This window comes from Globicephala melas, chromosome 10 (genome assembly GCF_963455315.2).
Source record: "Globicephala melas chromosome 10, mGloMel1.2, whole genome shotgun sequence".
In the NCBI taxonomy this organism is placed as follows: domain Eukaryota; kingdom Metazoa; phylum Chordata; class Mammalia; order Artiodactyla; family Delphinidae; genus Globicephala; species Globicephala melas.
Window position 1 is genome coordinate 7273583 of NC_083323.1, and position 27233 is coordinate 7300815.

Here is a 27233-nt window from a genome sequence, read left to right on the forward strand (position 1 = left end):
CTACCCACCCGCTGCCGGCCTGGCCATGCCAAGCCTTGGAGTTGGGCAAATAGCTTAAAGTCTCAGAATTCGGTTTCTAAGCCTGTGCATGGGATGGGGGTAATCCTTAACCCACTAGGATGCTGGCAGGAATCAAAAGAAAGACTGGGTTTGAAAAAGGCCTTGTAACTGGGAATTGCTAGCGTCCCCACTTCCAAATTACTTTGCAATCTAGGGCAAGTCCTTTACCCACTCTGGGCCTCAGTTTCCATTTGTAAAATGGAAATAATAATTGCTGTCCAACCATGCATTGTTTCTGTGAAGATGGATGGTAGTTTAGCTATAAGGAGGTTTATCCATTCATTCCTGCAAAAAAATGTTTGTGCACCTTTTATGTGCCAGGCTAGCATGCCTTAGTGCTGGGTCCTCAGAGGCCTTCCCATGGCCTTTTCTGAAGCAGCCCTGCCTCTGCAGTTATTCTGTGCCATGTCACTCTTTCCTTCTTAGCACTCACCACTCTTTTCTTATTTGTTTACTTGGTTACTGTTTTTCTCTTTCCCTCTCCATGAGGGCAAGTGACTGTTGTCTTCTTCCCCATGGTATCCCCCATATTTAGCCAGAGTCTGGTACAGAGTAGATGTTCCATAATTGTTTATTAAATGAATAAGACAAGCTTCTGCTCTGTAGTGTGGTGGGGAAAGCTGATATGGGTGAGAGACTCCCACAGCTGAGTGTGTGATGAGACGTTGAGGTAAATGTTATGAGAACAGGTGTTCACAAGCCTGTGGAATGAAGGAACTTCACCTACAGTGAGGGAGACAAGAGGGTTTGCTAGGGAGGTAGTGCTTGAGCTGAGATCTGGTGGTGAGGAAGAACTAACATAGGGGATTTGTTTGTTTGGGGGGGGAGGTTCTGGGCAGAGAGTAGAGCTGTGCAGGAAGCAGAAACAGGATGTGCAAAGGCCCTGTGGCAGGAGGGAATATCGCATCTATCATGGCATGGAGGGGCTGGTGTGGCCTGAGCACACAGAGCGAGGAGAGGCTGGAAAGTGGTGGGAGCCAGGTCATACAGGGCCTGCAGGACTTCATCGAATAATGGTCTTCAGCAGGAGGTAGTAGGCTAAGGAGAGAGCCGGAGGAAGATTGGCTGGCTGTCGGCAGGAGGCAGGTCCCTTCCATAGAGCCTGAAATCACAGAAGGTGGAGTGTACAGACCTAGGGATGTATTGTTGGTGGAGAGAACTCATGGAGTCCTTAGTGGATGGTGTCTGATTACTTTGTGAGGTAAAAGGAGAAGGGACCTCTAAGGGACAAAGAGAAAAGGTGTGAAAGTTACAAGAAGGGTATGTAGTCCTTCTGTAATGCAGGTCCTTCTCTGACCTGTTCAGACAAATATTTCTTTTTTTTTGGCCATGCTGCGAGGGTTGCAGGATTTTAGTTCCCTGACCAGGGATCGAACCGGGGCCTTCAGCAGTGAAAGAGCTGGACTGCCAGGGAATTCCCAGACAAGTATTTCTGTATTTAAATCATTGAGTCATTTGAGAGGAGGCCACACAGAAGAGGTCCAAGGTCCAGCCAAGGGCACACATCTCCTTGTGCTTCCAAAGCCAGCCGACTGCCTCATTGCCCTGAGGTCTGGCCAGGACTCTGAGTTCTCTGAGCTTCCTGCTAATCCTTGAACAGTCCTGCAAGGTCTCTAACTGGGAGGTGATGACGCTGGTGTCAGATAAACAGACACCAAGCAGCTAGTCCTTTGCAGCATCCTGGAGTGGAGATGGGTCATGGGATGTCCTCTGCCTGTTCTCTGCCCAGTTTCAGGGCCACCCATGTGTCACTCTGCCAGCCTCAGTCCCTGTGGCCCCGTCTGTGTGTCCGAGACTTTGTGAGCAGAACAGCGATTAGCTGTGGTCTGACACTTTAAACTGTGAGCTCTAGTATGGAACTGGGGCCTTGGAAAGTGTAGGTTTAACCAGGGGTTCCCCACCACTGATCCTTATTAGTAATGATAATGATCCTTGATTGGTGATTGTTATTTCTAGCAGGTGAGCTGGCTACTGAGCTAGGTACTTCGCAGCTGTTCTCTTGATTTAACAACCCCACAGCCTGGTATGTCCATTTTTGCAGATGGGTAAACTGAGGCTCAGAGAAGTGACCTTGGAGGTCACACAGGGAGTGGTGGAGCTGGCGTTGTAACCTGCATCCGTCATGTCACCAAAGACCTTGTTCTTTCCAGAGTTCAGCATCCTCCCCGAGTTCCTTACCTCAGGCAGTGCCCCAACACATTTCCAGCTGTAAAGGGGGATAATCATACCTGCCCGGCGCGGGGTGGGGGTGGGAGGTGGGGGCTGGATCTCAGGAGAGACTGCGCAGGGAGCTGGGCCTCAAGGTCACGGGCTGTGTACACGGATGCCCACAGGTCGTGTACAACGTGGGACTCTGCATCTGCCTGTTTGACATCACCAAGCTGGAGGACGCCTATGTGTTCCCGGGGGACGGTGCATCACACACCAAAGGTGGGTGCCCTCCTTCTGGGCACTGGGCTTCTTGGGGCTCAGTTTTCTGTAGGGGGAGTCCTGGTCAGGGTGTTGGGAGACCTGGGGCCCAGTCCTGACTCTGCCAGGAATTTACTGGGTGATCATGGGCAGAATCTTCCCCTTTCTGGGCCTCAGTTTCCTATCTATAAGAAGGGGAGGTAGACAAGGTGATTCTCAAGGCTTCTCCAGCTCTGAGATTGTGGCTCTGTGTCTGTGTCCCCTTTGGTCTTGTGTGTTATATGAGCCCTGCTCTGCCTGGCTCTCAGGCTGCTCAGGTAGGGTGGGTGGACAGATAGTGGAAGACAATTGGAGTAGGCATTGCTAGCTTAAAAGTGGGGAGAGTGGAGGGGAGCACAGCTGCCCCTCTTGGGGAGATGGCTGGATGGGTGTGGGAGACTTTGAGGGACACCAAGACATAATGGTTAAAAGTGTGTCCTCTAGGTTTAAATCCCAACTCTGCTACTTACTTGCTGTGTGTCCTGAGCGGAACATGTAACTTCTCTGTGCCTCTGTTTCCTCTTCAGTAAAATGCAGTTAACAGACTTTATTTTTTAATTTTTTAACAGTAGACGTTATCGTTGTGAGAATCACTAAGTTAATATGTACAAAGCTCTCAGGACAGGACCTTGGCACAGAGCGAGTGCTTGACGGCTCATCGATTTGAATTGTTTCTCCAATTCTGTGGGTCAGCTCAGTGGTGGTCTTCTGGGCTGGCTTGGCCAGGGCTGGATGGTATAGGGTGGTCTCATGTGTCTGGTGGTTGACAGACTGGTTGGATGGGGGGCTTCGGCTGGGTTTCACGTCTCTGCTCGGTGTGGTGTCCTGTTTCAGTAGGTAGACTGGGCACCAAAGCACAGATGCTTTTCAGGCCTCTGCTTATATCCCATTGGCCAGAGCAGGTCACATGGCCGAGGCCAGAGTCTAAGGATGGAGAAGGGCTTCCTCTGGATGGGAGGGGCTGCGGTCACATTGGCAAGGGATGTGCACCCCGGATGGGAGGGAGGAGTAGAGGGCGGGTCACCTTGAGGAGAGGGCTCAGGGAGGAAGCGGGGTGTTCTTCTCTCCCCTGCCTGGACAAACCAGATCAGAAGCAGAGGGCAAGGGCGCCATTGAGGTGGTCCGGGGCTAGTCGGGGTGCAGGCATGCCTCTCGCCTTCCGCTGGGCGCTCGTCCGCCTGCCCCAGACCCTCTGAGTCAGAATCTCTGGGGAGGGGCCTGCAGGGATTCTCACACGAGGCCGCATTTCAGGAGCCCTGCCCTGGCCCGTACTGGGGGCGGGGGGGGGGGGGGGGGGGTGTCAGCCTCAGCACAGAGATGTCCGAGCATTCCAGAATGTGCCGTGAGGCTGCCTGGTGTGTGTGTCCAGGAATCCAGAGATTTAATTAGTTCTCACGGATGCCGTTGAACTCTGTGGGGAGCTGCGTGTAGGGACCAGGACGGTTTCGTTAGCAGAAAGACCAGTCGATGATGTGGACACAAGGCCACGAGGGCTCTGAGCCCAGTCTCTGTCGTGGGACAGGGGCCTTGCTGTCCAGGAGACAAGTGGTCAGGGGGCCAGAACTTCAAGAAAAACTCAAAGGGACTTCCCTGGTGGTGCACTGGTTAGGAATCTGCCTGCCAATGCGGGTGACACGGGTTCGATCCCTGGTCCGGGAGGATCCCACATGCCGCGGAGCAACTAAGCCCGTGAGCCCCAACTACTGAGCCTGTTCTCTAGAGCCTGTGACCCACAACTACTGCTGAGCCCACGTGCCACAACTACTGAGGCCCGCGCGCCTAGAGCCCGTGCTCCGCAATGAGAGGCCCGCGCACCACAACGAAGAGTAGCCCCAGGCTTCCCTGGTGGAGCAGTGGTTGAGAGTCCACCTGCCAATGCAGGGGACACGGGTTCGTGCCCTGGTCTGGGAAGATCCCACATGCCACAGAGCGGCTGGGCTCGTGAGCCATGGCTGCTAAGCCTGCGTGTCCAGAGCCTGTGCTCTGCAGCGGGAGAGGCCACAGCAGTGACAGGCCCGAGTACCGGAAAAAAAAAAAAAAGAGTAGTCCCCGCTCACTACAACTAGAGAAAGCCTGCGTGCAGCAACAAAGACCCAACGCAGCCAAAAATAAATAAATTAATTAATTTAAAAAAAGAAAAAAACTCAGAGAGAAAAGTTAAATATGAGGAAATTCTGTCCGTTCATTTGGGTGTGTCTGCTGCTTGGTGTAGGACTTCACTGCTGGTTTTCTTATCCACCCTGCTTCACCCTGGGTCCCCTGCGTTCTTGGGAACGAGGTACAGGAGTAGAACCCAGGGTTAGGCCTGTCACACAGACCTGGAGTTGAATTCTGGCTCAGGCCCCCCTTTGTGGGGACCTCAGGCATGTGACTACCTTCCTCAGCCACACTCTCCTCATCTGTAAAATGGGCTTAACACGTGGCTACAAGGCTCCTCAGGGCCTGTCAAGCATCGCGCAGGGTGAGTCTTTGGTCTGTGGTAGGGATCAGTGGCCAGGCTTCGAGGCTGAGCACAAGCCCAGGCCCCCCTCCCGCCACTGCCTCGCCAGGGCTGTGGCCAAGGGTGTGCTGAGCGGGGCTCCGCACCGGGCCTCTGCCTTCGCTTAGAGGATTATTCATTTGCCAGTTGCCTTCTGCTTCTTTCTGTTTCTCCTCCTACTCAGGCCAGATTACTTTACCTGTCTCTCTGGGACTCACTCCTGGAAAAACGGTGTAATGATAATGGTACCCGCCTCACACAGCCCTTGCGAGGAATAAACGAGAAAAACCACGGGAGGCCTTTGGTCCGGTGCCTGGCGCGTAGTAGGTGCTCAGACATGTTAGCCTTTGTGACTGGTGACACTGGCCCCGACTGGCCAGCCTTATCCCTTGTCACTTAGGGTACCTCTCCTTGGCACCAGCCCTGTGTTCTCCATGCCTGCCAGGCCGGCTGGACCCGCCTCCTTCCCCTGCCTCTGGCTGAACTGGGGCCCCGCTCTGGGCTCTGGAGCAGCCTGTCTTTGTGCCCACCGTTTGCTTTGCTCTTTTCCCTTGTTTTTTAAGTTGTGATAAAACACATATAACATAAAATTTACCATTTTTAGTGTGTTCGGTGGTATTCAGTGCATTTACATTGTTGTGTGGCCATCACCACCATCCATCTCCACGACTTTGTCTTCTTTTTTTTTAAACTTATTATTTTTTTTAATTTAATTTTATTTATTTTTATTTATTTATTTATTTTTGGCTGTGTTGGGTCTTTGTTGCTGCGTGCAGGCTTTCTCTAGTTGCAGCGAGCAGGGGCTGCTCTTTGTTGCAGTGCGTGGGCTTTTCATTGCAGTGGCTTCTCTTGTTGTAGATCATGGGCTCTAGGCGCGTGGGCTTCAGTAGTTGTGGCACGTGGGCTCTAGAGCACAGGCTCAGTAGCTGCAGCACACAGGCTCAGTAGTTGTGGCTCACGGGCTCTAGAGCGCAGGTTCAGCAGGTGTGGCTCACGGGCTTAGTTGCTCCGCGGCATGTGGGATCCTCCCGGACCAGGGATCGAACCCGTGTCCCCCGCATTGGCAGGCGATTCCTAACCAGTGCACCACCAGGAAAGTCCCTTTATTGTCTTCTGAAACTGAATCTCTGTCTCCACTAAACAACAGTTCCCCAGCCCCTGCCCCCCAGCCCCTGTCCACCACCATTCTACTTTCTGTCTCTATGAATTCAACTACTCCAGGTACCTCATGTGAGTGGAATCATGGTATTTGTCCTTTGTTGAAACTCATCATATCCTGAGGCAGCCCTACGTATCCTGGAACAAAGTTTGCTCGAGCCTACAACTAAGAATGGGTCTTCCTCTTCTTACTGGTCCTTCAGACCCATCCTTTCTGACTTTCCAGTCTTCCCACCTGCAGGCTAAACATCCCTAGAACTTCAGATGGGGGTCTTGGGAGGTGGCCCGCAACATAGCACCATCCCAGCTGGCCCTCCAGCTGGTCTGTGGCCTCCTATTTTATTTTATTTATTATTTTTTTTGGCCGTGTGGCATGTGGGATCTTAGTTCCCTGGCCAGAGATCGAACGTGTGCTCCCTGCAGTGGAAGCGTGGAGTCTTAACCACTGGACCGCCAGGGAAGTTCCTTCCTTTTTGTTTTTTAATTGAGATATAATTCACATACCATGAAATTCACCCTTTTAAAGCATACGGTACAGTGGCTTTTAGTATATTCACCAGGCTGTGTGACTATCACCACTGGCTAATTCCAGAACATTTTCATCACCCCCAGAAGAAACACCGTACTCATTAGCAGTTACTCCCCGCTCTGCCAGCCCCTGACAACCATTAATCGACTTTCTGTCTCTGGATTTGCCTATTTTGGACGTTTCATATGAATAGAATCGTAAAATACGTGGCCTTTTGTGATTGGCTTATTTCATGTAGCATGATGTCCTCGAGGTTCTTCCATGTTGTTACATGTGTCGGTACTTTATTCCTTTTTGAGGCTGAATAATCTCCCATTGTATGGATATGTCACATTTTGTTTATACATTGATCTGTTGTCAGACACCTGGGTGGCTCACCATTTGCTTCTGGAGGTAATTGTTCCAGCCTTGAGCTCCCTGGGCACAGGATCCTGTGTCATCCTGCCCCTGCAAGCCCAGTGCCCAAATCGGGCCTGGCACAGACCTGGCAGAGGCTCCGTGGGGATTTATTAAAATGAACTGACATTGGGTCATACAGGGGACAGGATTTTTCCATGCTGTGCGTAAGTGACATCTGCCCTCATCTACCCTCTCCGAGGTCAGCATGCGGCTCTCCCATCTTAAGAAGGCTCAGACGGCTTGTGTTTGTCTCCTCCCAGGGAGGGAGGGGCACCAGCTGCCTCCTCTCCTTTTCCCACACTTTCCTGCCTGGTGGAGCCATGGGGAAGCAGCCTGGTGGGGAGCTGGGGGCCAGGTGGACCCTGCTGTCCTTGGGGTGAGGCTGCCAGACCAGGCAGCTGAGGGCATTGGTAGCAGAAGCCTGTGTTTAGGGATTAAACCCTTTCTGAGGAAGGCAGATTCAACCCAGCGTTCCTGTCTCATGGTTCAGAAAGACTTGGAGTTTCCCCTTGGCAGAACAGCTGTGTGACTGTGAGTGGGTAACTCAGCCTCTCTGAGCCACTTGAGCATGGTCACACTGGGGAAGCATGACATCTGACACAGGTGGATCGTGATGGGCACTGGGCGACTGCCAGGGGGCAGCCTTATGGTTATTTACTAGCCCTGGCGGAATTCAGGCCCTAGACACCACCTTTGGGGCTCGGTGGACACCCCGTGTGTGTGCGTGCACGCGTGTGTGCAGGGCAGGGGGCAGGCGCTCAGCAAGGGGCAGCAGTGATGGAGTGACGGCTTCTGCCAGGCTGTGGAGTCAGAGTCTGTGATGTGGGCACAGACCTTACCTGGTATTTTTCTTGGGGTCAGGTGAGTAGGGACCACATAGGACAGGACTTGAGAACCCACAGAGGCATTTTTGCTGGTTTATTGGCTCTTCCCCCACCCCAAATTCCAGAGCATTTTTAGCATCCTGTTCCAGGTCAGAGCTATGCCTGGGGCAAACTTTGCCAATCAGCAGGAGATGGGGGAACTTGTTTCCAAACCTGGTTCTCTTTGCCAGTTGCTTCTGCCCTTGTTAGAATTTAAAGGAGAGAGCCTGGGCTTCCCTGGTGGCAGAGTGGTTAGGAATCCACCTGCCAACGCAGGGGACATGGTTCGAGCCCTGGTCCGGGAAGATCCCACATGCTGCAGAGCAACCAAGCCCGTGCGCCACAACTACTGAGCCTGTGCTCTAGAGCCCGTGAGCCACAACTACTGAACCCACGTGCCACAACTCCTGAAGCCTGCACACCTAGAGCCCGTGCTCCACAACAAGAGAAGCCACCACAATGAGAAGCCTGCGCACCGCAATGAAGAGTAGCCCCTGCTCACGCAAATGGAGAAAGCCCGCGAGCAGCAACGAGAACCCAGCGCAGCCAAAAATAAAAATAAATAAATTTTTTAAAAAAAGAAAAAAAAGAACAGCAGCCCGGTAATTTTAAAAATAAATAAATAAATAAAGGAGAGAGCCTGGAGGAAGGCTGGAATTGCCTTTGGAGTCATTGCTGGCCCAGAATCTGAGCTCAGCTGTGACTGATGGATTTGGGAACTGAGCCTCAGTTCCAGGGCCAGTGCTGCCGGCCTCTCACACGGGGGCCAAGTTGTGGCCTTGCCGGGGACGGGGCCGAGGGTCCCTCCGGCTTAGCTAACAGGTCTAGGCCCACGGGTGCCTGGCGTGGACTGCTGTGTGGCTTCTTGGTGCCGCCACGGGGTCAGCATGCCAGTGAGTGAGAGTGGACACTGGAAAGCACAGGCCACCCAGGCTGGAGCAGCCTTTCCTCATGGCCTGCTCATCACCGACACGCTTTCATTTCCAGTTCACTTTCGCTATGTGGTGTTCCATCCGTTCCTGGACGAGATTCTGATTGGAAACATCAAAGGCTGCAGCCCGGAGGGAGTGCACGGTAATGTTGGCCCTGAGTCCTCACATGAGACCCGGGAGCACACTGGGGGCAGATGGCGGGGCTGGCCTGCCTCCCTTTAGCTTCTGTGCTGGGCCGCATGGTCAGGGGAGGGGTCACATAGGTAAAGAGAACTTTCCCGAGCTGTCTGAGCAGCTTGTGCGCAAGGGGGATGCTCAGCCCCCTGTGCTCTAACTGTGAGGACCTAGGCCAGCTGGGGGCCGTCACTGCAAGGCTGTGAGTCAGGATCTCAGGGCAGGCACTGGAGCTGGCAGAGGTGACTCGGGGCCCTTGGCATCCGCTGGTCCCTGTCGTGCAGTGTCCACCTCGGGTTTGGGTGGCTGCTCAGGCTGTGGCAGAGGCGTGGGGCTCTGGGGTGGGGACGGGGCCCAGGGTTCCATGGGCAGCACAGGGTAAGGGCTTGCTTGTCCATTCTGAGCCCCGTCTCATGCTGTCACCTGCGTGTCTTCCAGTCTCTCTAGGGTTCTTCGATGACATTCTTATCCCTCCAGAGTCACTGCAGCAGCCGGCCAAGTTGTATCCTCCCAGGGTTAGAGTGGGTCATGGAGGAGCTCGGGCCTCTCCAAAGGAAGGTCCTCACTCTTCGAGGTGGCCTTGGGTCCTGTGACCTGATGCTGCTGGCCTCTGCCCACCCCTCCAGCTTGCATTTTGCTCTGGAAGCACTGACCTGCCTGTGCTTCTCACACTGACCGTGGTGTCTGCACACCTGCACCTCCATCTGGACTGTCAGGCCTGGTTCCAGCTCAGTGCGCTTAGGTTGTCCCTTCAGGAGTCATCTCAAAGGTCACCTCCCTCTAGAGGCCCGCCTGACTGGCCCACCTCCCCCCCCCTCAGCTAACATTTGAGGGCTTGGCTCTACGGGTCCTAGGCTGGTTGAAGATTCCCGTTGCTGGCTCCCCCATTGTCCCTGTCCCAGCCCTTGCCTGCTGCACTGGGGTTGCTGTTTCTGTGGGTGCTCACCGAGACTGCTCACCAGGAGGGACCCCATCTTGTCCCGACTGTACCTGCAATGCCCAGCATGGGACCTGGCGCAGAGGAGGGGCAGGACCCATCTGCGGGGCTGCCATTAGAGGGCAGCATGTCTCTTCGGTGTGAGCTCTGCTGATTGGAGGGGGGCCATCCAGCAGAGCCGGCAGTAGGAAGCCGGGGTGTGTGCGTGCGTGCGTGGGTGTGTGTGTGCGCGCGCGCACATGTGTGCAGGGCAGGGGCTGTGTGTGGCTCTGGAACTTGCCAGAAAACCTGGCCCAGGCTGGCCTGTCCCTCAGCCTGGTGACCTCCCATCCTGCCGTGTCCTCTTGGAAACTGGGCTAGTCCTTGGGCTGCCTGCTGTCAAGTGTCCTGAGGCACTGAGAGGGATGTGGAATTGCACTATGTGGAGAACGCTGGCCAGCGTCAGTGAGCGCTCGGGCCGACCGAGGGGTCCTGTGGAAAGCACTTTCCACATGTGCTGTTTTATTACCTCCCCACCACAGCCCTGGAGGGCAGGCCTTACTGTAATCTGTGTTTTACAGATGGGGACCCTGAGGCACCGAGAGCTTGGGCCTGGCCCCAAGTGGGTGGTGGTGGTGGAGCTGAGGTTTGAACTTGGCGGTTGGCCTCTGAGAGGACACACGGGCAGAGTAAGACCTCAGGCACCGAGGGGCTGTGGTCATTCCACGTTGAGGCAGAGCTCGCGCTGTGCTCTGGAGCTCCCTCCTGCGCTGGTGTCCCGTGGTGCCTGCCGGGGTCCGTGTTCCCAGTCTGGATCCTGGTGCCCAGGAGATCCAGCCACTCACTGGGCCCGGCCCGACCTTGCCTCTCGCACACAGCGCTGGGCCTGCTTTTCCTGTGACTTCCCAAAGCATCTCAGCCTGGGATTGGATTTTCCTGGGGCGTGCCGTGGGAGGACTCCCCAACACTCTGGCTCCCCCGTGGCTTGGTTGTTGCCTTGACCCTGCGCCCCACCCAGCGATGAGGCAGAGCAAGTATGGGTGTGGGAGTACGAGACGGAGGAAGGAGCGCACGACCTATACATGGACACCGGCGAGGAGATCCGCTTCCGGGTGGTGGACGAGAGCTTTGTGGACACGTCCCCCACTGGGCCCAGCTCAGCCGATGCCACCTCTTCCAGCGAGGAGCTGCCAAAGAAGGAGGCTCCGTACACGCTTGTGGTAAGCTGTCCTCATAAGACTGCGGGGAACCGCGGGGCGGGAGGCCCCAGCAGGTCAGGGCGCAGGTCCCTGTTGTGGGGTCTTGGGCAGTCCCTTCTCCCTGGGCAGCCCCATTTCTGCAGGCCAGGGCAGCGGTAATTCTGTGTTTTTTCCTTATAAATTTATTTTTTGGCTGCGTCAGGTCTTTGTTGCTGTGCGTGGGCTTTCTCTAGTTGCAGGGAGCGGGGGCTACTCTTGGTTGTGGTGCGGTGGCTTCTCCTGTTGCGGAGCACGGGCTCTAGGCACGCGGGCTTCAGTAGTTGTGGCTCACGGGCTTAGTTGCTCTGTGGCATGTGGGAGCTTCCCGGATCAGGGCTCGAACCCATGTTCCCTGCATTGGCAGGTGGATTCTTAACCACTGCGCCTCCAGGGAAGCCCAGGGCAGCAGTAATTCTTGCAGCGAGGTTGTAAAGCTGCCATGGCTGTTGGGGAGGGCAGGGGAGTCAGACCCCTGCCCACAAGAGGGATGATACCAACTGGACAACAAGGCTGTGGGTCAAGGGGCTGAGAGAGGAAGAAACCAAGGGAGGGGTGGTAGGGCTGCTCCCACTACAAACCCACACGGCCTGAGGTGGCAGGGAAGCTGCAACCGGCCAGATCTGACTTGGGTCCCTTTTGTCTTTTATCCTCATGAAGCCAGACAGTGAGCGACACATGACAAAAGTGGGATTTCAGGGACCTGCTGGTAGGGTTTTCTGGTATAACGTGGGCCCCGTAGTTCACTTTTAGGGCACCTGTCTTTGTCAGGATTGTGGGTGGCCCAAGGCTTCCCCTCTGCGTGTGTTTGGAGGCTGGGGCTCAAGGTTACTAGGCCTTTCTGGCAGAACTAGACCACGAGTGGCTCAGAAGCCAGGCCCAGGACTGGTCTGCTGGTGCCTGTGTGGGCCAGGCCGGGGGGCGAGGGGTGAGGGGCTGTACCCTCAGTAAACCAGCACTTTTCCTTACATGCCTCAGGAGAGGCTGGAGCAGGAGAGGGGAGTCTGGACCAGCGGGGAGTACTGCTGCAGCTCCAGCATGTCCCCAGAGCCTCCTGGCTGGGGCGTGCCCCACCCTCCCTTTGGCCTGTGCTGGGCACCTAAAAGGAAGGGCCCCTATTGCCTCCTGTCCAGGTTGGCTCCAGCTCTAAAGGTAGATGAAACATGCCTGTTCTCTCTCCCCCTGGCAGGGATCCATCAGTGAGCCGGGCCTGGGCCTTCTCTCCTGGTGGACTAGCAGCTAGCACTGGGGCTTTGACACTGGACCCTGCCCAGCCCTCGGGAAGGTGGTGCGGCGGGTCCTGAAGACGACAGGATCCGAAGAGCAGCCTGTGCCCTTCCAGGCTGTGCCCTCCCCTCCTCCTCCCAGACCTACCCCGCTAAGTCCCACCGTCCACATGGACTTCTGCCTGTCAGTGACAACAAAGATATTTAATAAATGATGGCCACGTCAGTTGGGAGAGCCACCATTGTCTCAGTGTTCTAAGGTTACCGAGTTGCCACAGCTGGGACAGTTCCTCACCCCGGATCACTTCTGGAGATGACTTAATGGCAGGACTTGGGGTCTGAGAGATCCAGGCTGCCTCAGGCTATGCTCTGGGCCAGCTGAGCTTGGTGGCTCCATAAAGTAACAGCAAGAGGCTGGCCTGGGGCAGCTGCCAGTTGCTGATCAGAGTCTGACCTTTAAGGGAAAAACCCTCTTCCCACCAGCGTGTGGAAGGTGGGGCGGCCTGGACTCAGCTGACCAGCTCCGTCAGGAAAGTGGATGCTGTGGATTTTGCTGGCCCAAGGGGGTGAGGGCTGGTGACCTGCTGTTGTTACTCCCCCACCAGCAGTACAGCAGGAAGCCTCGGGCCAGCTGTCACTTTCCGACCTTGGCCACACCAGGAACAAACACCCAGTGGGTGTCTGCTTGTGATGTGAGATCCTGGCACCAGGGCAAGCACCCCATCATTTACTCAGCAGAATGGCTTTGCCAGAGTCCTGTCCCTTCACTCATTTCTGCCAGGAATTTTTGCCGGGACCAGGACATCGTTTTGTAGCACCCACCCGACGCCATGTTTCTGTCAGGCAAGTCTTGTCCTGATGAAGGAATCTACGTGGAGCCTGCCTCCTGCCCTGGCCTTTCTGCTCACAGGGACACAGGGCCGTGGAGGTATGAGTAGTGCCAGTGGGCAGTGCTCCAGGGAGAGGAGCAATTGCAGAGCAGTGCCTGCGGCCGCCCTGTACTAGAAACTAGGGAGCAGTACACATATGGACTAGCTGTGACCTTGGACGTGGTGGTCTGTCTGTAAAACAGACACTCTCTGGGCATTTGAAAGGCAACTCGATGCCCAGGGGAAGTGGGGGCTGCATCTTGGGCCAACCCCTGCCCCCATTGGGGAAACTACTGGAATGTGTGGGCGTGGGGAGGGGAGGCTGCAGGCAGAAGCAGGGCAGGAAGGAAAGTGGGAAGTCTGGTGATGGGTCCGGCTGTGGCGTGGCTGTCGGCATCCACTGACTCTGGCTGTGAAGGACCCCCTGCCCCACAGGCTGGAGTTGGTGACAGCACAGACACCATCATCACTCACAAAGGAACACTCACTGAATCTGGATTCTTATTTTCCTTAGAAGAGCAAAAGGATCTTTCGAACCCTTCGGCCACCAGTGAAATGATCATGCAGGAGAAAAACTTTAGATGGGAGTCTGTCGTTAAAAATAAATACAGTTGCCCAAAGCTGCTCAAGATCTGAATCAAACTAAAAACAGGAAGGTGGGGGGTTGATACGTTATTTTAAGAACCTCCCCACCCCCACCTGTGGGTTGCTCCATGGGCAGAGGGAAGAGAGGCCAGGAGGCCTGGCCACACCATCTCGGTGGTGAGCGAAGCCACGGCTGGATCGGATCAGATCCCGTTTTGATGACGCAGAACTGCACTCGTGACACCGGAGCTGGGTCCGAGGAGCAGGACGGGCGGGCGCTGGTGGCAGTGCAGGACCTTACTTCTGCTGCAGCTCCTTCATTCTGTTCAGAGCACTGCCAGCGCGGAACCACTCGATCTGGGTCTCGTTGAAGGTGTGGTTCAGGAGGATGGTCTCCTGGGTCCCGTTGGGGTGCTTGATGATGCATTTCAGGGGCTGGGAGGAGGAGGGGGAGGGAGGCAGGTGTGGGTGGCCTGGCTCTTGGGAACACGGCCCTCGGTTCTGGTAGAGGGTCAGGAGGGTGGGTCAATGCTCTGGGTCCTTGGCGCCAGCAAGGCGAACCAAATCCTAGGCCAGGTCTGGGCCTTGGTGGCCATGGTAAGACCTAGATGGCTTAACTCCTGGGGCCAAGAAGGTCCTGCCGGGCATGGGCTGTTGGCCTCTGAGTGCCAAGCCTGGGCTACTGAGTGGACGGTAGGAGGGCCTGAGCTGGCTCTACCCTCATCTATGGGACGGCATTTCCTTCCCTCTCTAGGGGGGTTACCTGGAGAATTTAGGGGCCCTTCTAGCTGGAACAGAGGCTCATGGGAGGAGGTGCAGGTAGGGCCAGGTTTAGAAGGAGGGGAACCAAGGTGGCTGCCCACTCCATTCCCCTCCCCTCTTAGGAGGGCCCTGGGGGAAATGGGCTGGCTGGTCCACCTCCTTCCCTGGTCCCCTACCTTGCCAGGGGTAAAGTCCTTCAGGCCCTGGATGGTCAGCTTGTCCACAGGGTGAATCTTGTTGTAGTCAGCTGGGTCAGCGAACGTGAGGGGCAGTAGACCCTGCTTCTTCAGGTTGGTTTCTAGAAGGCAGAGGGCACACTCAGTCCATACACGGCAGGTTCCTTTTGTGAGGAACCTCACCAACCAAATCTAGTTAAGGCTCTGGGAGAGGCACCCCTAGTCCTGCCACATGGGGACAAACCTGGGGCATCGACTATGAGGACCAAGGTGGCGCACTCCCAGTGATGTGGGGCCCTATGCAAGTGTGCTTTGGTGCCTGTGTTTCCTGAGGCCTCTGACAATCAGAGACAATCCTTTGACCACGTGCCCTAGATTTCAACTGCTACAAGTTTGGAAGCAAGACCAGCACATGCTAGAGATGGGAAGCCGTGGGTGTCAGAATCCACGCAAACCTGAAGGGGCAGAGGCTGGAGGCTGGTGATGGTGGAAAATGAGCTGCCGACACGCCCCAGGAACCAGGCGTGTGGCTCCAGGCCCCACTGGGCCACTGGCAGGTTGAGGAACCTTGGGCTGCCAGCGAGGGGAGGTGGATGGGGCTGGGATGGCACTCCAGCTCACCGTGGATCCTGGCGAAGCTCTTGGTGACGATGGCCCGGCCCCCGAGGTGGCGAGGCTCCAGTGCCGCGTGCTCCCGGCTCGAGCCCTCGCCGTAGTTCTCATCTCCGATCACCACCCACCGGATGCCATGTGCCTGTCAGGAAAGTAAGGAGCGAGTTTATGAGGGAGAGTAGGGCACTGGCCCCCCTCCTGCACAGTCCTCGGGCTTCCTAAGGCTCACAGGTCAAGGAGCTAGAGAGTCCCCTCCTCACCTGCTCCCCAAGGACAGGTGAAGTTAGAGGTGAGCCCAAACCAGGCTCTGGGAAGACATGTGATGAGACACGGGCCCTGGCTGTCTGCAGTGGGCCTGAGAAGGTGCGACCCCCCCATCAGTGCTCAGCCTGGAGGCAGGCGTGAGTGGGGGGCACAGTGTCGGGGAGAGCCCAGGGCAGTGGGGGTGACAGACATGGGACTGCCTCCGTGGCACTGGGACACTATTCAACTGCAGAGTTACTGGTATGGACTCCCCCTGTCCCTGAACCACCCACTGCCCCATGCAGCCACCAGGAGGTGCCAGAGGACCCCCATCCCTAACCCCCACCAACCCACCTTGTAGTAGCGGGCAGTGTCAGGGACGGGACCAAACTCCTGGGTGACAGCATTGCGCACGGAGTTGGCCTTGCCGTTTTCGATGTTGATGGCACCGATGAGCAGATTATTGGAGATGTTGTCCAGGTGCCCACGGAACTTGAGCCACGGGCCAGCAGCCGAGATGTGGTCAGTGGTACACTTCCCTTTGACCTGGGGTGGGTGAGCAGAGAGGACAGAGGTCGTGGCAGGGCCTCTGAGTGGCGGATGAAGGGAGAGGCCCTCTCGAGGCAGGCAGCGGGACCGGGGGATGGGGACACGAGAAGGATGTCGGGCTGTGACACAGGGTCTACAGTTTTGGCGTCACCACTCTGGCCAAGAGGGCTCAGGCAAGGCTGTCACCCACCCCTCAGAGGGGGTAGAGGAGTCTGGACATGGAGGACACGTATGTCTGCTCACTCACCCTTTAGACCTAGGCCCCCAGGTAGGAGATGCCCAGGCTGGAAGACCAGCGACACAGAGAGGAGCCCAGGGATGTGTCTGGGTTCTGGCTAGTGACTGATCCGTTTCATCTACCACGTGGGCCTAATATTGGCTGTGACACTGCCTGGAGACCCCACAGTTAACAGCATAATGCACGTGTGACATGGGTCTGAGGCCTCTGGCTGTACCACAAGAGCTTGTCTGCTCAGCTCCCAAACACAGGCCATACCCCCGATGCTCAACTGTGGGAACAGAGGAAATGACGTCTTCCGGAGCTTGTCTTGCAAGCCAGACGTGTGGAGACCTGGCTGTGCAGGGTCACATGTGCCCATCTTGCCCTCCCTGTGCTGCATTCACTACCCACACCCACTGGAGGTGGCCCTCACCAGCTGGAGCAGGACTGCTGAGGGCCTCAGACAGCAGCTGGCCAGACTCAGTTCTGCCCGGCACAGGGCAGTGGAAGAGGTTTGGCTCCTCTGCAGCCAAACCTCCCTTCCTGCCCCCACCCTAATCTTGACTGTGTCCTCCACCATGGTCCATGGGAGAACGTGTGGTTTCACGGCCCTTCCTACCAATCAAGGGAGGGTGCCCTGGCAGCACAGTGTCCTCCCTGTCCCCACGCTGCTGACCTTGATGAGGATCTGCAGGTCCTCCAGGTCTTTGCCATCCCACTTGTCAAAAGGCTCCAGGAGCTGCAGACGCTGGCTGGTGGGACTCACGTCCACCCGCTGCCCGCTGCTGTCCTTAGGGGGGTGCTGGTAGGTGTCCTGTCCAGGATCGAACTCCTGCAGCAGGGGACAGGGCACATTGGGTGCCAGCCCCTCAGCCCCCATTCAGAAAGGCTCTCACGGAAGGCAAGCTCCCCCGAGCACCAAGCCGCTCTCTCCCGGTGAACACGGCCGCTTCACTCTCACAGACAGTGAGCGTCCCTCCTGGGCAGGAAGTGTCTCAGCCACACAGCGGCCCTGAGGCCCAGGCCGAGGCGGGCGTGCAGGACAGGTGGCCGTGGTGGTGCCTGCTCACCGCTCGGGGAAGCTCATCTGCGTCTGGAGCCTCCAGCTTGAACTTCTTTCCATCCTTGCCCGTCAGGAAGTCAGTATCTGGGTTGAACTTGAGGGTGCCAGCAATGGCCAGGGCTGTGACAATCTGAAATGGAGGCGGCCAGTTTGTCAGTCGGCACCAAACTCCACTCCCGTTCCTCCACCTCAGCAGAGACCAAAACTGAGCTGGAGCCCAGGAAATTTCCAGATTCTCCACAGACCACTCTTCCCCTTAGAGGTGGGAGCTGCAGGAATCTCCCTGGGACCAGGGCCATTGGGCCCGCAGGGGACTCATGAACCCAAGGGTAATCTGGCCTCTACCACCCCCACTGGGGCCTGACCTCAGAGCCCCCTCGACCAGGGTCAGTGCTGGACCCAGAGAGGCCGGAAATGCGGCTGCAGTGAAAATGTTCCTTAATGGGCACTGAAAACATGGAAAGGGCCGTTTCTTCACAAAAGTATTTCTGGAACACTCATTCAAAAAACCAAGTTACAAAAGACTGGCCAAGTGCGGACAACCACTAAGTGCCCGGAGCATGCGGCTCAGTGGCTGTTCACCATGACAGCGGCCTCCCTCCCGGCTCAGGGGCAGTGCGAGCAACTCCTGCGCTGCTCCTGGGCCACCGACAGGACCCTGGGGCACAGAGGAGGGGAGCGACAGGGTCAAGGCCATAGGGCTGGGTGGAGGTGGGCTGCCTTCTGTCCCCAGGTGATGCTAAGGCTCCTGCTCACCATCGCAACTGTGCTAAATGAGACCTCAGGCTCCTGCCACTGAGCGGAGCCAGGCGGGGGGCACCAAGGGAGCTGGACGCCTGGGGCCAGCAAGGTTTATGGCTCTTGGTTTCTGCCCTGACAGTCCCTTGCCCTGCGATGCCAAGCCTCCCTCAGCAGCCCTGCGGGGTCAGACGGCCTTCCCCAGTGCCCCTACTCCCCTGATCGGCCAGCAGCAGGGCCCCGAGAGGCCGTCCCAGGTTAGGGCCGGGCCTGGCAGAGTCTCACCTCAGGGGATGTGACAAAGGCATGGGTCTCGGGGTTCGCATCATTGCGGCCTGTGAAGTTCCTGTTGTAGGAGGTGACGATGGTGTTCTTCTCCCCCTTCTTGATGTCCTTTCTGCCAGGTCAGAGGGGACAGAGTTAGGGATGTCTGGCCTTGCCACCTGGCCCATCCTGCCTAGCTCATGGCAGAGGAGGGGGAACTGGAAAGACCCTGAAAGGGTCACCTCCTCCCAGAACTCACACACACAGAGCAAGAGGGAACCTCGGGCATCACTGAGGTTTGCTTGAGACCACACGTAAGACAGAGGCCAGACCAAGGCCACAGTTTCCTGACCCAGGCACTGCTTCCTTTCAAGAGGCTGCATCAGAGGTCACCACTGTGTGCATTACGATGAGGCCCCCTGGCTTCTTCCTGCCACCGCAGGCTCGTCCAGGTGGCCACTCAGTGCTGCTGGAGGCTCTTCCTCTTTACTTCCAGCCCAACTTTCCAGTCCTTCCTGGAAAAGTCTTCTAATGTGCAACAGCCCCAAAGCTAGAGGCCTTGGGCTGAGAGTTTTCACTTCAGTGACATCTCCCCTCAACATCTGGGGCTCTGTACCCCAGGACATAAAGGGCCATCCTATCAAAATTGTGCTTCTGGGGCTTCCCTGGTGGTGCAGTGGTTGAGAGTCCGCCTCCCGATGCAGGGGACATGGGTTCATGCCCCGATCCAGGAAGATCCCACATGCCGCAGAGCGGCTGGGCTCGTGAGCCATGCCCGCTGAGCCTGCGCGTCCGGAGCCTGTGCTCAGCAATGGTAGAGGCCACAACAGTGAGAGGCCCGCGTACCGCAAGAGAGAAAAAAAAAAAATCGTGCTTCTCACCTGTCCCACTGGCCAATGCAGGGGCCACAGGCATTGGCCAGGACAATGCCACCCACGTCCCTCAGGATCTGTGCCTGCAGCAGGGACAGAGGACAGGGAGTTGTCAGGGGCAGGCTGGCAGCTGATGGGAAAGGGTGGTTCAGCAGCCTGAGGGATGAATAGCTGATGGGAACCCTGGGGCCCGTCCCAGCCCCTGCCTACAAGGCTGTGGTTTGTTCTGCCCTGAAGCCACGTTACTCAGCAGTGGGGTGGGGGAGCCAGGGGCGGGATGCGTGGGCACTCACGTAGCCGTCCCGCTCAATGGTGGCACGGATCTGCTCAGAGCCTGGCGTGATGGTGAACTGGGACTTGCACTTGAGTCCATGAGCCAGTGCCTGCTTGGCCACAGCAGCTGAACGCCCCATGTCCTCATAGCTGGAGTTGGTACAGCTGCCGATCAGACCTGGTGCATCATAGGTGGTGAGGCCGGGAGTCAGGAGGAGAGAGTAACCAGAGCTCTCCACCTGACCGCAAATGATCCAGGTCTGGTCAAGAGTTCACCAACTCTGCTTCCAACAGAGACACGTTGGACGCAAACTACCTAGCTGTTTAAGAGTAAAGGATAAGCTCCTCTTGACCCAGCCATTTAAGGGAAGAAGATGAGGCCAGTGAACACGACACTGAACATGCGTGGAAGCAGTACAAGCCACTCTTACAGTAGTACAGTCTGCATGTGTATGCCACATCAGCAGGCCCACACTGAGACACTTACATGACTGCTGCTGGGTGAGGGCCTATAGGCCAATTTTCTTCTCTTATACTTTGTAGTATTCTCTGGCTTTCTAGTTGGTTTATAATCAGGGGAAAAAGAATTCTTTTTAAAAAGTCTGGCTTCCCTGGTAGCCCAGTGGTTAAGAATCCGCCTGCCAACGCAGGGGACACGGGATCGAGCCCTGGTCCGGGAAGATTCCCTATGCTGCGAAGCAACTAAGCCCGTGCGCCACAACTACTGAGCCTGCACTCTAGAGCCCACGAGCCCCAACTACTGAAGCCCGCATGCCACAACTACTAAGGCCCGCGCGCCTAGAGCCCGTGCTCCATAAGAGAAGCCACTGCAATGAGAAGCCCACGCACCGCAATGAAGAGTAGCCCCTGCTCGCCGCAACTAGAGAAAGCCCGCACGCAGCAACAAAGACCCAACACAGCCAAAAAAGTAAATTAATTAAGTAAATAAATCAGAAAAAGGAAAGTCTATCACAGTTATTCAGAAAGTCAATAAAGACTGGATGACATCACACTGTCTATAGACAGAGACAGTCTCTCTCACCAGCTCAGCAATTTAGTTTCTAATTTTAAGCTACCAAAGATTTGTTTTTATTTACTTCAACTCATAAGGCTGAACACATTGTATAGCACTTCATGCCAGGCACCACCGAAAGCTCTTACCACACATTAACTCGTCCCACTTCCCAGCAATTTTAACGGGTAAGCACAGTATCACCCTCATTTTACACCTGGGGAACCGAGGCACAGGTGGTGATGTGATTTGCTCTCAGTCACCCAGCTGTGAAGTGGCAGAGTCAGATTCATACCCAGGCCACCTGGGTTCATGTGCTTCACAGCCACACTAAACTGTGACAACAGTGATACCATGCCAGTGTGTCCGTATATGTAAAGCATGTAAAGTAAAATCAGTCGTCATGGTTGGTGAGAGGAAGTGTTTGTAAAACAGAAAATTGCACACATCAGTATGTGCATGTACACAGAAATACAGTATTCCTGTCAAAGAGCTTCTAGAGCTGCTTCTGGCTGAGGGTGGAGATTAGGGGTGTTTTAAAATACTTCTTATTTGTCAATATTCTCTACACTGATACATATTTCTTTTCTTTTTTTTTTGAAGATTTTCTTTTTTTTTTTTTAGGTTCCACATATATGTGTTAGCATACAGTATTTGTTTTTCTCTTTCTGACTTACTTCACTCTGTATGACAGACTCTATGAAGATTTTCTTGATGTGGACCATTTTTGAAGTCTTCACTGAATTTGTTACAACATTGCTTCTGTTTTACATTTTGGTTTTTTTTTGGCCACAAGACACGAGGGATCTTAGCTCCCCAACCAGGGATCGAACCTGCACCCTCTGCACTGGAAGGTGAAGTCTTAACCCACTGGACCATCAGGAAATCCCTCTATTTCTTTTATACCAAGAAAAACTAATTTCTTTAAAAAGCCATAAGAAAAAAACCAACTACTTCAGAAAGTGCCTGGTCCATTCAGGAAGGGCCCCGCGGTAAGCACAGGCCACAGCCCACAGCCCTGGGTGGACCGCTGGCCCTGAGGCAGGGGGCGGGGGTGGCTCACCTACTCGGATGTCCAGGGGCCACCCCTCCTTCTCTGCCACACTGCCCACTTCTGCCACAGGGTGAGCCAGGTCGGGGGTGAAGGGCCCATTGATGTGCGGCTTCAGCTGAGGAAGAAAAGGCACGGGAGGGAACCCAGCTTGGCGCGTGGACAGCCTCTCTTCTTCCGAGGCGGCCTCACTCCCGCTCACCAAGTCACGGTGGGCCTGGGAGGCCAACTACTGTTCTCACGGCTCAAACCTCTACCCAGGAAACGCCCGAGCAACAGGCACTGTACGTGCTGCAGCTCCTGGGATCTCTCCAACCCCTCACGGCTCGTCATCTCCAGCCTGCAGACGGCAGAGCGCCTGCCTTGCCCAAGGTCACATAGCTCGGCGATAGCAGAGGCATGGGATGAATCAAGGTTGCCAGCTTCCTAAGCCCATTACCTCCCATACTATGGTGCTTCTGGAATCTTACAGCCAGATGCTTTACATGTGACGATACTTATCAATCAACGTGAAGCACTTAACGAAGTGCCTGGCACACAGTAAGCACTCAATAAATGTCAGCAACTGTTATTACACGGATTAGCTCATTCAGTTCCCATGACTGCCTTGGGTACACTGTGAAGTGAGGCCCACAGTGCTTGAGTAACTTGCCCAAGGTCGCAGGCTTAAGTGGCAGAATCAAGATGTGAACTCATGCAGGTTGGCTTCAGGGCCTAAACCCTTGGCTGCTGTGCTCTGCTGCTTCTGCTCCTCCAGACTGCCCTTTCTCTGGCCTTCCAAATGCCACCCTGGCCTACAGGTCTCAGGGTGCCAGGCTCAGGCTTGGGAATCTTGGGCTTTGCCCTCTGAACTCTCACAACTCTAGGGCAAAATCTTGGCTTCTCCTAAAGCTGAGGTGGGGGCCAACTGAACGTTTCTGAATCACCAGCCGTAGCCACCTCCACTCTCCCCTTGGCCATACAGCCTTCCTGCTGCCCCTCCCACCCCACTGATTCAGGCAGCAGTTTGCAGGGACACTGGGGAACCAAAAGCCCAAGAGCCCTGCTGGGTGTGCAGCCAGGGACCGGCTCTGGCTCTCCCCAGGGCCCACCAGAAGTCCCCAGACGGGGCCTGAACCCCCCACCCTCAGAAACTCCTGGAACCAACTCCCTTCCTCACCTCGCTGAGGTTAATTTCTATCAGTTGGTCATAATGGCAGCCAGGGTCAGGTACCAAGTGATCCTTGAATTCATCAGCAAGGTTGGCAATGTCTGAAATCAACAAGGGAGGGAGACTGAAGCATGTAAAACAGAAATTGGCCATGAGACTCCATCCATCCATCCATCCACCTGCCCATCCATCCATCCATCCATCCATGCATCCACCCACCCACCCACCCATCCATCCATATGAACCACAGCTACCAGGCACCTGTCAAACACCAGGCCCTGGACACTGACTGAGCAAACAAAGGAACAAAACAAACAGCACAGGACACAGCTCCTGCCCTCGAGGAGCTCACGTCTAGCGAAGGAGCTATCAGTGAGCCGGAAGTCACAACATAATACAACAGAGGCACGCAGGAACACGGGGACACAGGGGAGAAGTAGTGACTGAGGCTCAGAGTCAGGGAAGGCTTCCTGGAGATGAGAAGCACTGAGTTTTTAAAGAAGGAGAAGAAGTTACTTGATAATAAAAGCGAGGGAAGGGCCTTTCAGGTAGGACTCTGTGCGGAGAGCTTGGGAACAAAGTGACAAACTCCCCCCCAAGCCCCTGGCCTCTGGCTCCACCAATCACCCTCGCTCACCTCCCTTCAGAGGCTCCAACAATTCCTCCTCCAGGACCCATTTCCCACTCTGGGTTTCAAAGAAGCCAAACTAGAACCTCAGGGAAGTTGCTGAGGGAGGCCTACAAAGTGGTTCTTGTTCCAGACCTTTTTCCTCCTCCCCCTGCCAGGGCAGGAATTACAAACAGAAGCAGATCCATGTCATTTCCAGAGCCTCCCACAGAGGGCACCAGGGACCAGGCCAAGAAGAACCGGAATGCAGACACCCTTTCAGGGGAAACTAAATTCCAATCCTGAGGCAGGGCTATCTCACACTTAGATGCCAGACCCACTGAGAAGCTGATGAGAGCTACAGACACCCCACTCAGGAACAGTAACACACATAACCTCTCACAGACCGTTAGAGGCTTCTCAGAGCCTCTGAAGCCAGTCCGGAGACACCAGGCTTAGGACTTAGGACGCCCACTGGCTCACCTGCCCGGCCTGTCTTGCTCAGGTACTTCTTCATCCTGTGGTTGTAAGGAAACACCGAAGTGGTGGCCCCAATTTCTGCACCCATGTTGCAGATTGTCGCCATGCCTGTAGAGAAACAGAGCCCAAGGGGCTGGCTGTGCAGCTAGGCGAGGGTCCCCCACACCTGCTAGAGGTGCACACACGTCTTCACACCAGGGAGCTGGCATCATTTCTTCCCTCACTCTCACTGCCTCTGTGGCCCAGGGTTAAAATGAGTCCCAGTGAAGAGAGGCCACGGGGCCAGAGCTCGGTGTCCCGGTTCTCAGGGTGGCTGCTGGGTAGAGTGAAGGGGATACAAGATTCAGCTCCTGCAAGCCAAGTTCCAGTTCTAGGCCTGGCTGTCCTGCTCAGCAGACTAGACAGCCCCCATGTAATGAACGCTGACCTGGCCAGACCACCCAGTTGTTACTGTGTCCATCTGCAGGCGAGGGAACTGGCTCAGAGAGGCCCAAGGTCATGCCACAGAGCAAATGCAGCGTGGCCTGCGGGTCTCGGTCTGACTGCCTGGTGTGCAGGCCTGCACTGTTTCAGCTACAACACGGTGGAAATGTTTCTGGTCCGCAGTTTTCCAGCAATAAGACTGGAATGACGTCCACTGCCTGGACCACAGACCGCCCACAGAACTAGAAAGGCTACAGATGCCCTGACTGCTATCAGGACTCGAGCCTCCTGGGGTTGCTGGGACATGGGTCTGGGCTTGTTGCCAACTTCCTAACTGAGCTGTCCAACAGTAGTAAGGGCTACTTATAAGAATGAGCCCCACATCACTGGAGGGACACAAGGGCCAGCTGAACTGTAGCTCTGTGGGGCTGCTGTGGAGCTGAGGGAGGCCCCTAGGGAAGTCTGGACTGAACCATCTCTAAGGTTCATTCCAAGTCTACCTGGATTTCTGAGGGCCCAGGCATTGGGGCCAGATCACCAGGAGTGATGAGTAGGAAGGGGCTGGCTCCCACCTGGTCTTGGAGACTAGCAAGTGACGGTCTCTAATCCAAAGGAAGAGAGTGAGGTTCCAACTCCAGCCAAGGGAAGATGTGAGAATGCGGCTGCTTTGAGACAGAAGCCCTGACTCTGATTCCCCTTCCCACCACCACCTCCACCCTCTGTAGGTTCTTCTTCTGGATCACCCAAGGCAGCCCAGGGCCACAGCCAAGTTGGCTCAGCCCCTAAGGGAAGTTACCTGTCGTCCTTGAGGGGCCCCAGTCTCCCGTTTAATGAGGGACCTGGACTAGACAGTGAGGTCTCTCCTCGACCTCTAAGTGTCCATCCCAAGTCCCCAAATTGACTGGACAGATCCTCAGGGGAAGGCCATTCACTGCTTCTACGGCTCAACTGCAGGCCCCACTGGGCCCAGCACAGGCTGAGAGCCATGTCACGTGGCCGCCCTCCTCACCAGTGCAGGAGATGGAGTCTATGCCAGGCCCGTGGTACTCCACAATCGCGCCCGTGCCGCCTTTTACTGTGAGGATGCCCGCCACCTTTAGGATCACATCTTTGGGTGAGGTCCAACCGGAGAGTGAGCCTGTCAGCTTCACACCGATCACCTGAGTAGGTGGGGCAAGGAAGCAGTTACAGGCCTGTGTATCATGTGCCATGTTCCAACCAGGAATCTACCTGCTGGAATTCAGCTTATTTATCCCTGCCTCCTTCCCAAAGAGATCTGAGCCTGACCTATTCTCTCATCCTTTTCAGGTCCCACATCTCCCATTCACCCCCGCCAACCACCCCTCTGCTGTCACCCCGAAATGAGCCCTTCCCTACCCCTCACCTTGGGGCACTTCAGCTCCCAGGGGATCCCAGCCATGACGTCCACTGCATCAGCGCCCCCAACTCCAATGCAGATGCCCCCCAGGCCACCACCATTGGGGGTGTGGGAATCAGTGCCAATGAGAAGAACCCCAGGGTATGCATAGTTTTCCAGAATGATCTGAAAAAGAATCCAAGATCTTAAGCTTAAAAGCCCTCAGGAGAGAATGGAGGTAGGGCTCCAAAGGGGTCTGCAAAACTGCCCCCTACCGACACTGGGCCACTGGGCCATTCCCAGGCACCCCTCCAGGATGGGGCCTCTCCAGTGTGGCCTGGACGAGCCAGAGACCTGGGAGACCGGCGGCCTGGGCTCACAAACTGCTCTGACAGTTCCTGACTGTATGACTTGGGCTTGTCAGTGCCTCTCTGCACCTCAGTTTCCTCATTTGTTAAGAACGGCCACACCACCTCGACCCCAGGATTGTGGCGAGAACCAGATGAACTAGGTACAAGAGTGTGTCGTGTGACAGGCCTGGGGACAAGTGCTGACCCCTGAAAGGTGTTCCCCTACAACACCCACTGCCTCACCTAGTGGACACAGGGAGTGTGCTTATCTGGCTTCTCAACAGGGCAGACAATCTTTCATGGCCTGGCTCCAGCACCCACAAGGAAGTACCGGGAATCCTACGGGAGCACAGGCCAGGAGTTTTTCCACCACTGAACTAAAAAGAAGTACAGACAACACCTCCCTAGCCTCAGTGGCCTGGAGGTGGCTCTGAGAACAGAAGTGACTTGCTTAAGGAAGAGGATGACTTGCCGCATTACCTCTGAACTCAGTGTTCCCTTCGTCGAGGCACTCCTCCTAGCTGGGAGCTAGGAGCTGGCGGTGAGCATTTCTCCCCAGGATATTTAAAGGGGCTACGGGGGCAGCTCCCCCAGTGCAGCCCCGCCCACCATCCTGACAGCTGAGGTGCTGGACACGCTGAGGCTGCAGCAGGGCTGCTTGAAGAAACTGCAGCCAAAGGCCACGCCTGGGTCTGCGGTGTGGCCGCACCACCTACCGGTAGTCACTTCACCCCTCCAAGCCTCAGCTTCCCATCTGTAAAAAGTAGCTGATAACAGTGCCCCCCTCACTGGATCATTGTGAGCACTTGATAGGAACATGTCCGTCAAGCTGTAATAATGTCTGAGAGAGGCATTATTTTTATTTATTATTTTGCAGCAAGATCCTTCACCTGAGGTTCTGTTGCTTGCTGTCAGAGGCAATTATGGCCCAACACACACATAAGGATGTTGGGGAGGATAAATGAGATCAGAGATGCGAAAGGCTCTATGAACTGTCAGGACTGACGGAATGGTGGGTAGTCTCCCCAGAATATTACAGAAACCCCAGGGCTTCTGCCTCAGGCTAGGCATCCGCTCAGCAGACTCAGCAAGGGTCCAGGGGTCTCGCCTCTTGGGAACACAGAAAGTTAGAAGACCTGGTTCCTTCTCCAGAAACGA

General features: G+C 55.6%; 2 protein-coding genes across 3 annotated transcripts in view; one reads left to right on the top strand and one right to left on the bottom strand.

The window, feature by feature from the left end:
* Positions 1-14287, top strand: part of POLR3H (RNA polymerase III subunit H) — a 22471-nt gene extending 8184 nt beyond the window's left edge. For both annotated transcript variants that reach the window (XM_070046424.1, XM_030855817.2), the window contains exons 5-9: positions 2394-2490; positions 8924-9010; positions 9481-9544; positions 10977-11178; positions 12383-14287. In XM_070046424.1, the coding sequence (XP_069902525.1) occupies positions 2394-2490; positions 8924-9010; positions 9481-9544; positions 10977-11178; positions 12383-12436 (504 nt within the window). In that variant the 3' untranslated portion in view covers positions 12437-14287. The remainder of the gene's footprint in view (positions 1-2393; positions 2491-8923; positions 9011-9480; positions 9545-10976; positions 11179-12382) is intronic.
* Positions 13772-27233, bottom strand: part of ACO2 (aconitase 2) — a 52198-nt gene continuing 38736 nt past the window's right edge. Inside the window, exons 5-18 of the mRNA XM_030855808.2 lie at positions 25753-25911; positions 25378-25528; positions 23949-24053; positions 22868-22959; positions 21721-21826; positions 19666-19823; positions 19382-19455; positions 18522-18633; positions 17506-17628; positions 17112-17267; positions 16021-16212; positions 15433-15565; positions 14812-14933; positions 13772-14308 (exon numbers count right to left, since the gene is read on the bottom strand). Of these exons, the coding sequence (XP_030711668.1) occupies positions 14171-14308; positions 14812-14933; positions 15433-15565; positions 16021-16212; positions 17112-17267; positions 17506-17628; positions 18522-18633; positions 19382-19455; positions 19666-19823; positions 21721-21826; positions 22868-22959; positions 23949-24053; positions 25378-25528; positions 25753-25911 (1821 nt within the window). The 3' untranslated portion in view covers positions 13772-14170. The remainder of the gene's footprint in view (positions 14309-14811; positions 14934-15432; positions 15566-16020; positions 16213-17111; positions 17268-17505; positions 17629-18521; positions 18634-19381; positions 19456-19665; positions 19824-21720; positions 21827-22867; positions 22960-23948; positions 24054-25377; positions 25529-25752; positions 25912-27233) is intronic.